Genomic DNA, 10,692 nt, shown 5'->3' with positions numbered 1-10,692 from the left:
CAGCGCTCAAGAACCGCTTATGGGTTTCCTCAAGGCACAACGTCACTTCTGGTAGTGGCGAATGAAATGGCGAGCGTTGGTGGAGGTGGCGGCGGCGCGGGCAAGATGGCGGTGAGGAGCAGGCTGTCGGCGGGCCCCGGCCCCGCGTGAGGGAGCGATCGGGGCCCGCGCCAGCTCCCACCGATCGCGGCGGGCCCGGCCCCGCCCGGCCCCGGGGGGCTTTATGGCGGCGGGTGCCGTGCCCCGTCCCGCCAAGCTCTGCCTCGGGGCGGTTTCCGCAGCCCGGTTACCGACCGCGTTATAGAAAGAAGCGTTCTGGCGTGTGCCTGCAGTCGGGGGGAAGGGCGGGGTGAGGGAGGGTTCGCTTTAACTCAAGCGGCCTTTGCTCCTCTCCTTTAGGATAGGGAGAAGAAGAAGAAGGAGAGTATTTTGGACCTCTCCAAGTACATCGACAAAACAATCCGAGTGAAGTTCCAGGGAGGGCGGGAAGGTGAGCCCGGGCCGGGGCAGGCGTTGCCCTCTGGCGCTTTTCCTCGCGGCGTTCGTCTCCTGTGCGGTCCCGTTGCTTTCCGTCAGGGAAGGACGACGAGCAGCGGCTGCTTTTATTTGTTACTCTTTGCTGTTACCGGTGTGAAGCTTACATCTTTAACTTCTCCGTTAATTCCCTGGCCGCAACTTCATCTTTGTTTCACCCAAGCACCTTTCTTTTATCTTCTTTCATTAGTTGTCTTCACCTGTGTTGTTTCTTTTGGCTTTTTTTCCCCCATTGTAAGCGTGCACTTGAAGCAGCAGAGAAACGTTTATGGGTGTTACGGTCAATACACCTGCCGTCCCTTAACGTGCTAAATGTGCCTGGAGCTCACAGATTGTTTCAATATATTTCCCCCTGTCTTTTAATCACTTTCGAGGCTCTTGTGTCCTTGTTTTCCCCCCTTGCTGCCTTGTCGTTATCTACGGCTCTCCGTCCCCATGCAGCTGATGGTGCCACCTGCAGGCCGCCTGTTTGTCTGAGAGCTAACAGCTTGCTGTGCGGGAGGCCCACGGCAGCTTTTGCTGAAGCAAACTCCGTTTGCTTTTAAAAATTCCGCTGGGGCTGATGCTTACTAGCTTTTGGAAGTTACTTGGACTCTTTACTGATAAATCTGGGTGGTTTTTTTTGCGGGTTTTTGTTTTGTTGGTTTTAGTAGTTTTGGGGCAGTTGATATTTCCATTGAATCTATTGGTCTAGAGTCTCTTCTCAAAAAAGTTCATGCCGAGTTCCTTTATGATCTTCCTATAACATCTAGATTGTAAGAGTCTCTTCTATGATTTGGGCTGTTAGCAATTATAGTAACACTGGTAATCAAACAAGTATTTTTCAAACTGGGACATCATTCTGTGTAGTCTTGCTGTCTCTTTTGCTACCTGTCTCATGGAATCGCATTGTGGTTTATGACAAAGTGTTTGTCTGTCTGCGGTGCATTCCTGTGAAGGCAGTGCTTATGCTAAAGAGATTTTGTTCCAGGACGACACCTGGAACATGGGTTTTCTGAAGGAAAACACTTCAAAATATTACAGTCTTGCCTCATTGTTTTGCCATACCCCTTCACTAATGGTATTTACTTGGTTTTGGGGTTGTGGGGATTTTGGAGTTTGGGGTTTTTTTTGGTGGTGGTGTGACTTGTACTGATTTGTTATGCTGAAATATTGTTAAAATGCCCCTGAAATTGGCTGAAAACAAAAATGTTAGTGTCTTGAAGAGCATTTTGAGGAACTGGTTGAAAACCTGTACATTTCAGTTGGCACAACACAAACTGGGTTCTTGTGCATTTGCACTTCGATGAAGAGGGCACTGTGTAATACCTCTGGTCTCATTTGCTTGATAGCCTTGCTGGACGGAGGGAACAGAGCTGGACAACTGACTGTGTCCTCGATGCAGTCTTGTATTGCTGTATACCTTGTTTTGGTCTCTAATCATTGTTTTATGTGTTATCTTCAATAGCAAGTGGTGTCTTGAAAGGATTTGACCCTCTTCTGAACCTTGTGCTTGATGGTACCATTGAATATATGCGAGGTAAGCAATATGCTATCTGTGTAAGCTCCCCTCGACCCTGAATAATTTTCTTAGCAGAATCTCACAGCTCTGTGAGTGAATAGCCAGAAAGTCCAGGTCGATATCTGAACTGAGACATGTTCGTGATTAACTAAGTTGTAAAGAGAGCGGTAACAGAAGCTAGATCAAGCACATTCCCTGCTGGTAGAACATTCAACCTTCCTGGAACTCCTCTGTAACTCATTTGGTGCTGTTTTTCTCTGAAGCTTGAATAGTGTGTCTCCCTTCAGGTTAAGGCAGTTGTCTTTGCCTTTGTTTGTACTGCTGGAGAGTTGCAGTTTGCTCAAAGCAGGAAAAGCATCTCAGCAAGAAGTAGTAACTTGCTGTCTTAAACTCTACTGTAAATGCAATCTTTGCATTTCTGTGGAACTAAAGCCTTCTGTAGCTTCTTAGAGCTAATAGAGTTGTAGGGTTTTTTCTTATTATTCGTTTCTTTTCCCCATCCAAGGATAAATATTCCTATTTCCATTTCTCCTCTCTGAAACAAAATTTATTGTATGATAGGACAGTGTTTTTGAAGACTGTTCTCTTGCCTGCTTACAAGGAAGCACCTGAAGCTCTAATTTTGCTCTTACAAGGGAGTTTTAAAAAGCGAGTGTAGCGCACTGTTATTGAATATATTGACATCTTTCTCGAGAAGGGTGGAATTGGCTGTTAAGTGTTTTTATTGTCTGTCCCCATCCACAGCCTTGTTTGGCTTGGTCTGGGAATGGACCAGTGCATTCTGTGCTTAGTGCATTCTGAAGTCAGGGTCTTTTTCTGATTTGTATTGATCCCAAAATGTTTGTCTGTAGTGGCATTTGAAATGGGATCAGGAACTTTTTAAAATCACTTGTATATATGCTTTTGGTTAGATGAATGAAAGGGCCTTTGAATTCTTTAAAAGATACGTGCTCTGCTTTGCATACAAAGCGGAGTTCTTTATTGCTCACTGTGGCATGTGCTACTTTGAAAATTAGTAAATCAGTAATGTTTTGACTAAGTCAGATATTGCTTCTGATTCACTTTTACAGTCCATGTGTTCAGTAAAAGAATGTAGAGATGCCTGGAAAAATAACCCTATGTCTGTGCCTTTTGAGGTTGATGGAAATTGGTTTCTTTTCCTTATGTTGCCATTGTAAATGTGGATCTCTGCTTTCAGATCCAGATGATCAATACAAATTAACAGAAGACACGCGTCAGCTGGGACTTGTGGTCTGCAGAGGGACTTCTGTGGTTCTTATTTGTCCACAGGATGGAATGGAAGCTATTCCAAACCCATTCATTCAGCAGCAAGATGGCTAGTGCTTTCTTTGGATTGTGTCTGAAGACTTCAAGGGTGCAAATCATTGGAGAAAACTATCATTGTGTGAGAAGCTTCCTGTTTTGGGGGAGGAGTTTAAATGTCTATTTGTTACTGTGAAAGAACAGTCAACTTTTACTTTTGTGGCTTTCCATAAATGATGAGAGAATGGGGCATGGTGTGTAAGAAGTAAGTTCTGATTTCCCCTCCGCCTCAAATAAATGTGTAACTACATTGTTTAGAGATGACAGGAGATACTGTAATGGAATTGTCTGGATCCTCTTGATCTTCTGAGTTTTGAAAGGACCACATAAAATTAGTAAAGAATGCCCTGAATATTGGTTATATTATTTACATTTTTTTAAATACATGAAAAATGTATTTACTCTAAAGCCTAAAGATATTAGAAACATGTTTTTCTTCCTCTTAGATGTCGTATTCAGCTGGGAAGCATTGTGTTGTAGTCTTCCTGCTGTTGAGTTCAGTCTCTCTTTGCCTGCTTGCACCAGCGCATGCAGAAAAACTACCTTCTTTGTATTGTACCTTGTCATCACCTGTACAAGCTGTGTAGCTAAGATCGTTTCTAGCCCTCATTCCAGATCTTGTGGGCTGTGGTCTTTGTATCAGAAGGCTCCCACACTTCTACAGAAGGACTGGACTGACTTCTAGGATGATTCTTGGCTGAGAGATGTGAACCTTACAGAAATACCTATTCAACACTTGGAATTTTAGGGGAAGAATATTTAAGCCCTAATGTTCAGTTTTAGGCAGTGTCCGGAAATACTGCGTATTTTTATATTGTAGTTATCCACTTGTGTTCTGCTTGTAATAACTTTATTTGTAAGTAAACATCTTTATTTCTTTTATACTGCAGAAACAGCAAGATTTGAGGAGTTTTGGGTGAATAAATACAAACTAATGTGTTCCTAAATGTCTGGTTTTTAGTCTGAAAAAGTGCTCTACAGCTGACATTGAGTTCTCCACAGAGAACTCAAGTTTATGCAGGCAATATGCCACGCAAGACAACTGGTCCCTAGTTTCACAGCCTCCTGGAAAAGTCAGATGCACTGAACTGGGATTTATTTGCTTCTAAATGAAATGTATTCAGGAGGTGTGGAAGCATGGCAAAATCAGGAGGGACCAGATCAGAAGCTGTGTGTAAATTGTGTGCTTCTGGATTTTAACCTGGGGGTTCATTCTGTGAGTGCTGCACAGAGCTGTCTGTAGAGTCACGCACCATCCAACATAATTTTTTTGCAACACTACAAAACTTGTTCTTCGTGCAATTGCACAATTCAAAAGACACCTTATTTAGAGGATTTGGAGCAGAATTTGCTTGCCATCAGCCTGAGTAAAGTTTTGAACTGTCCCTTAGGTGGGAGATTGCTGGTTGTTGATTCCAATAATGCACTGCACCCTCTTGTTTTCTGAGTGTAGCATCAGAAACAGACCTGTTGAAGCTCTCTTGAGTGGATTTCAGGCTCTACATGCAGAGGGTAGAGAGACATCTGTCTGAAGTCATGTGTCAAGAGCATAAACCCTGGAGAGGGTCATGTTTCCAGCATTTCCTGCTAAGTTAATAGGTTTCTCAATCTTCATTGCAAGATACATGGCTGTCCTTTTCTGCACCGCAGACTTCTGGGTTATATTTGGGAGTCAAGCACCTGAAAATAAGAATTTGAAAATGGTAGCTGAATTTTAAATGCGTATATGCTTTTCTGCTGAATTCATTCCTAAACATGACTCTTCATAGCACCATTTGTGACAGCAGTTTTGCAAAAGCTCTTCCAGAAATGCAGGAGGGAACCTCCAGGAGACAGAAAGGTGTTCTTGGTCCAGATAGCACTATTTGCTTGCTGAACCCTGAGAAATGGGACTGAGTCTTGCTGGGACGGACCCTTTGGGATAAGGGGCACTAGTTCAAGGTCACTATGCAAGTCTCTCCACTTAACAGCTTGGTCTAAGCACTTTGGAAAAATTCACTGTGTGGAATCAGTGAGCTGTTGCTTGTACTATGACTGAATTTATTTTGTGCATTGAGATTGAGGATCACTGAATATGTGACAGCTGTCCGGGTTTGAATGGGGCCTCATTTCTTCCTCCCATCTCTTATTAAAGCATAAAGTTAAATATACACTAAATACTGCAAGAAATCTGGAATTTCACATTAAACTTGTGCTGATGAAGGATGTGGCTTTGGGGAAATTGGTGGGTTTTCCCAGGAAGTCTCAGGCTTTCCTATGTTTTTGATTTGTAGAAGTGAAAAGTATCGTAATGGGTTGAACGTTCTTCTACAACTTCTTGATATTTAATCAGTGCTTAGGAAGGATTTGCTTGTTTCTCCTCTTTCCTCCTTGTAGTCCAGGCTCTTTGCCTGGCTAACAGCTCCCCTGATTTGCTGTGGTCTTACCTGGCTAAGGTAGATGCCAATTAAATCTGCCTTTTTTTTTTTTTTTTATACAGCTCTCCTGCTATTGCTGTTCTGAAAGCAACAGGAAAGACTGAAGAGCAAAGAAGGAGAGTAGAAAACATATTCTATTTTTAGGACAAGATTGACTTATCTTGTGTTTATCCTAGCTAGGGGGATAGTGTTTCCAGAGACCTCATTAGTAAAGGCTGCACAAGGGCTGAGTTAATTTTAACTGCCTGGCAGTCAGCAAGCATGGAGCCTGCACAAGAACCAGAGGAGCTGGGACCTCACACAGAAATGGTTGCAGACACAGTTCTTGAGGTTGGAGAGAGACTCTTTCAGGTCAGCCGTAGGGTACTTTCAGTACACAGTCGTTATTTTGAAGCCATGTTTTTTGGGGGGGCAAGAGAGAGCTCTGAACACCACATAGTGATCAGAGGGATTGATGCAGCACCTTTTCAGGCGCTACTTGAGTTCACTCGCACAGCCCAGGTGCTTATAGGTCAAGAAAATGTGACCAGCTTGCTGGAAACAGCTGACTTTTTTCAGTTTGATAGGGTGAAACTGTTGTGTGAGAAATTTCTGGAGAGAGAGCTGCATGTTTCCAACTGCCTGGGCCTGATGACCTACTCGCAGCAGTTTGCCTTTATAGAGCTGTATGTGTCTGCTATGAATGTGGCTCTCACTCACTGGGGGGATGTGATGTGCCAGGAAGAATTTAAGGCACTACCCAAAGAAGTGCTGATGCAACTCCTAAAAAGCGATGACCTCTTCGTTTTGCGAGAAGATGTGGTTTTTGACAGTATTATGAGGTGGATAATGGAGGACCCAGCAACGAGGGAAGACGACTTCCTGGATTTGGTGGGCGAAGTCAGGGTCACGTTTCTGAGTTTGTCCTTCCTTGATATCTTGGTGAAACGCAGCAAGCGCCCTGGAGAGACAGATACTTTTTCCAGATTAATAAAGAAGTTAGACAGCTGTCCTCCACCCAGCTGGCAAAATACAGAACTGTGTCCTTGCACAGGTCGGAGCTATGACACCCTGTATGTCCTGGGAGGAAAGCACGACAAAGAACAGCAAGAATTATTTCTCTTTCAACCTAAAACAGGGACCTGGCAGGCTTGTTCTCCACTGCAGCGCAGGAACCTCACCCAATACGCAGTGGCAGCAGTAGGTAACTTACAGAGAAGTGGGACTGAGCAAATGCAAACAGAAGTTGAGGCTTGAAGACCCAAATGCAGGGAGTTCAGCTGCTTCTGCTGTAAAACTGTATTGTTCAGTGTTGCTAAAAATTCATTCATATTTGTGTTCATATTTGATCAAAGAATGTTTTGTTTTCCTCAGTCCTGTGAGGATGTTAGGCAAGGCTGAATACTTCTTTTCATATAGCAGAAACGATTGAACTCTGTGCATCAGCTTTATCTGGAGTGAGTCTAATGACTTCTCTTGAAGCAGCGTATTTTTTTTGACCTCTCTTTCATGGTAACAGATGGTGACTTCTGATTTATAGTTGCTGTTAAGTTAAACTTACCCATGGATGTTGTGAAATCTTCATACTGGGAGACTTTCAAGACAGCTCCATGCCCTGGCTTCCCTTATTAAGTGTTGGTGATAGTCCCATTTCAAGTGGGAGTTCGGACATGAGATCCCCAAAGGTTCTTTCCACCCAATGATGCTGTTCAAGAGTGGGAGCAGGCTTGGAAGGACTTACTGCACCCTGTAGGCCCAGATCTGTGCAGATGAGGAGTCAGATATTGCAAATGGATACAAAGAGCAGTAATATTCTCTGCTCATCTTGCACCTCATCGGTACCTGAGAACCGTAGTTCTCAGGGACAATTTTCAGCATTTTTATTACTGATACTTTTCTCTGCTGTCTTTCTAGGGAGCTTCCTTTTTGTGACGGGAGGATATTTCCGGGATGAGTTTGTGTGGTATAGTGTGGATTGGGTGCTTATCTACAATTGCTTGGACAATAGCTGGCTGGAAGGGCCTGCCATGAAGAAGTCCCGCAACAGCCATTGTGCAGTAGGAGCAGGGCTCTACCTGTACGTACTTGGAGGGAGCACAGATGAGGGGATAATCCCAGCAGTGGAGCGCATGGCTTTGATGGAGTCAGAGTGGGAAAGCATGAGTCCTATGGCTCAACCTGTGGAGAGAGGAGATGCAGTCAGTGTGGGAACTAGGATCTATGTGGTCTGTGGCCTGGATGAAAATGGACATGTATATGATGGAGTGCAAAGGCTGAACACGGAGACAGACAGCTGGGATGTCATCTCATTCTCCCCGCTTCCAAGGTAAGAAATAATCTTCTGGGACCTGGCAAGAGAAGAATGGTTCTAGTGTTGGTCCTGCTCCCAGAAGAGGCTGGACTGGAGAAATCCAGAAGTCCTGTCCCACCAACACTTCTGACTCTTTGTTTAAACTCTTGGTATCAAGACCAAAGTTGTGCTGAATATTTCAGGGGCTAGATCTTTCTCTTGATTCTGATCAAGGCTTTCTTCCCTCCCAGGTATGACCTCTGCATCACATCACTGAATGGTGCTCTGTACACCATAGGAGGGGGAGCTTTTCGATTTGATGTGGAGACAGATGAATGGACCCAGGTGGATGAGGAATGCTTGACCCAGAAGTTCTTCATGGGATGCAGCACTGTGAATGGACGAATTTATCTCCTTGGACAGAGGAAGGGGAACAGTGCCCTTCCTGTTGTAGTTCTCTTTGATCCCTACATTGATATGTGCCAGGTCATAGATAACAAACTCCCTTGCCCCCTTCCTATTCATGGCTGTGTCTCTGTGCGAAGATTTGATACATGGGCGTAAGCAATGCTAGATCCAGTATAACCAAAAAGAAAAAGTCATGCACTTTACAGCTAATGGGAGTTAGATTGCATCAATTTTGGTCTGTGAAATTTTTTAATTTTGAAAATAGATCTGTTCCTTGGTAACTTCTGGTTTGTTTTGGTTTTTTTTTTCTACCTGGCAAATGAACTAGAAGCAAAAGCCAGTGAAACTTCTGTGTCTATGCAAAGGTTGCAGGTCATTATTGGAAACAGCGTTGTGATGGTACATAAACTCCTCAGGGTTGATGCTGAATAAAGGGATGCTCTGATCTTTAACCTCTGAGGCTCTCTGTCCTTTGAACAGCTAGGAGAGACTGGAAAGTCGTTGCATCAATGTTAGAAAATATTGTAGGAGTAAAATAACAAATGTCTGTCAAGAGAATCTTCAGCAGGAGGTGCAAGCTCTTAGGGCTGTAGGACAGAGCAAAGAAAACCCCAGACCACCACTGCAGTCAAGCCATACCCAGTATCATTTTAGCTTGAAATAAGCAAGTTTCCCGGGTTATGTATTTATGGCTAAAATTACCTTTATTACAGGCTGGAGGGCACCACCAAAGGAGGAAGGCTATTCTGGACATATGCATTGAGGTTTGTGATGATAACCATTTGCAAACTGGGGCACTTAACTTGCTTCAGTTTCCTTAATCCCCTTTGGCTTTGTTGCTATACAGACCCAGAATAAAAATCCCCATCCCAGAGCACTGAAATGAGGGTGCAAAGAGCAGGGACCTGCACATGGCCTTAATTAAAGACTGCATATAGAATCAGAATCGTTAAGGTTGGAGAAGACCCTTAAGATCATTGAGTCCAACTGCTAACCTATCACTGCTAAGTCCACCACTAAACCATATCCTCAAGCGCCATGTCTACCCTTCTTGTAAATACCTCCAGGAATGGAGACTCAACTACCTCCCTGGGCAGGAAGAGGTCTTGATGGGCAGGACTATGGCCTTAGTGCAGCAGTAGGAAATAGATCTTCAAGGGCGCTCAGGCGTCCCAGGGGTGGAGCAGCTGAGAGAATGGCTGCTGCGTGAGTCTGCTTGACTGAACGAGGAGGGGAGAGTGCAACAGCACTGACCTGGGAGGTTGCTCTACAAGCGTTACTGCCATCTGCGTTAGCAGAGTCTGTTCTTTGATGTGATGCAGCAACATAGCAAGGAAAATGTACTTAAGAGAGTACCTGAGCTGAATGATTATCATCATCATCATCATTTGGTCTCTTCTCCCAAGTTACTAGTGATAGGATGAGAAGAAATGGCCTCAAGCTGTGTTGGGGGAGGTTTAGATTGGATATTAAGAAAAAATTTTTCACTGCAAGACTGGTCGGGCACTGGCACAGGCTGCCCAGAGAGATGGTAGAGTTGCCATCCCTGGAGGTATTTAAAAGACGTGTAGACATGGCACTTCAGGGCATGGTTTAGGAGACATGGTAGTGTTGGGTGTACAGTTGAACTTGATGATTCAAGAGTTCTTTTCCAACCTTAATGATTCTATGATTCTATCTCTGGAGAATGGGAGAGGCATTAAAAACTGAGAGGTGTTCGTTAAAACCTCTGTGAGAACCTTGTCAGGATGGCAGGAGCTACTCTATTCAGGCCAGCAAATGTGCAGCCCTCTCAATCCAGGCTGGGTTTCATTCCTTGGCTCCAGTCTACCTATCAGCTTCCAGGCAGCCTGCGGCATTGCCAGCTCCATGATCTGAGAGCAGAGTTGGTGCTTCCCCCATGATGAGGCTGGCAGCAATGAAAGGCCAGGCCTATTCTTTTGAGTCCAATGGTGAGTTGTACTCTTGTGCCCTGGAGGCTGTATAAATCCTTTAAAAGATGAGATTCTTGTGTATCATTTGGGTCTTTAAAAGAAAGCATCATTCTTGATGGACTGGGTGAAGTAATTTCTGGGCAAAGCTTTACACCAGGTACCCTAACGAAGGGTCTTGCACTCCCCGCAAAGTACAGCTGGTTGGGCTAGATGGCATCCTTGTCAAGACCAGTGTCCTGGAGCGATAGGTGCTGGCTGCCTTTCAGCACTGCTTCCTGCAGATCTGAATGTCAAAACCCTTCAAGG

General features: G+C 44.4%; 2 protein-coding genes across 2 annotated transcripts; both read left to right on the top strand.

The window, feature by feature from the left end:
- The first annotated feature begins 5 nt into the window (after window positions 1-5).
- Window positions 6-4,305, top strand: LOC104040553 (U6 snRNA-associated Sm-like protein LSm7). Its single transcript, XM_064469740.1, has 4 exons — window positions 6-111; window positions 400-490; window positions 1,982-2,053; window positions 3,234-4,305. The coding sequence occupies exons 1-4, from the start codon at window positions 67-69 to the stop codon at window positions 3,374-3,376; spliced, it is 351 nt and encodes a 116-aa protein (XP_064325810.1). The 5' UTR covers window positions 6-66; the 3' UTR covers window positions 3,377-4,305.
- Window positions 4,306-4,445: 140 nt separating this feature from the next.
- LOC104039986 (kelch-like protein 23) lies at window positions 4,446-8,904 on the top strand. The gene is made up of 3 exons (XM_009509361.2): window positions 4,446-6,958; window positions 7,669-8,080; window positions 8,296-8,904. Exons 1-3 carry the CDS (start codon window positions 6,037-6,039, stop codon window positions 8,606-8,608), a joined length of 1,647 nt encoding a protein of 548 aa, XP_009507656.2. The 5' UTR covers window positions 4,446-6,036; the 3' UTR covers window positions 8,609-8,904.
- Window positions 8,905-10,692: the final 1,788 nt, after the last annotated feature.

Source organism: Phalacrocorax carbo, chromosome 19 (assembly GCF_963921805.1).
Source record: "Phalacrocorax carbo chromosome 19, bPhaCar2.1, whole genome shotgun sequence".
Classification (NCBI taxonomy): domain Eukaryota; kingdom Metazoa; phylum Chordata; class Aves; order Suliformes; family Phalacrocoracidae; genus Phalacrocorax; species Phalacrocorax carbo.
This window is presented reverse-complemented; position numbering and strand designations above follow the sequence as displayed.

Excerpts from the sequence above, each read along its gene's own strand:
- LOC104039986 (XM_009509361.2), top strand. The coding sequence starts at position 6,037 with ATGGAGCCTGCACAAGAACCAGAGGAGCTGGGACCTCACACAGAAATG. Across the intron at positions 6,959-7,668 it reads ATACGCAGTGGCAGCAGTAG|GGAGCTTCCTTTTTGTGACG; the intron begins GTAACTTACAGA and ends CTGTCTTTCTAG. Across the intron at positions 8,081-8,295 it reads TCATTCTCCCCGCTTCCAAG|GTATGACCTCTGCATCACAT; the intron begins GTAAGAAATAAT and ends CTTCCCTCCCAG.
- LOC104040553 (XM_064469740.1), top strand. The coding sequence starts at position 67 with ATGGCGAGCGTTGGTGGAGGTGGCGGCGGCGCGGGCAAGATGGCG. Across the intron at positions 112-399 it reads GCGGCGCGGGCAAGATGGCG|GATAGGGAGAAGAAGAAGAA; the intron begins GTGAGGAGCAGG and ends CCTCTCCTTTAG. Across the intron at positions 2,054-3,233 it reads TACCATTGAATATATGCGAG|ATCCAGATGATCAATACAAA; the intron begins GTAAGCAATATG and ends CTCTGCTTTCAG.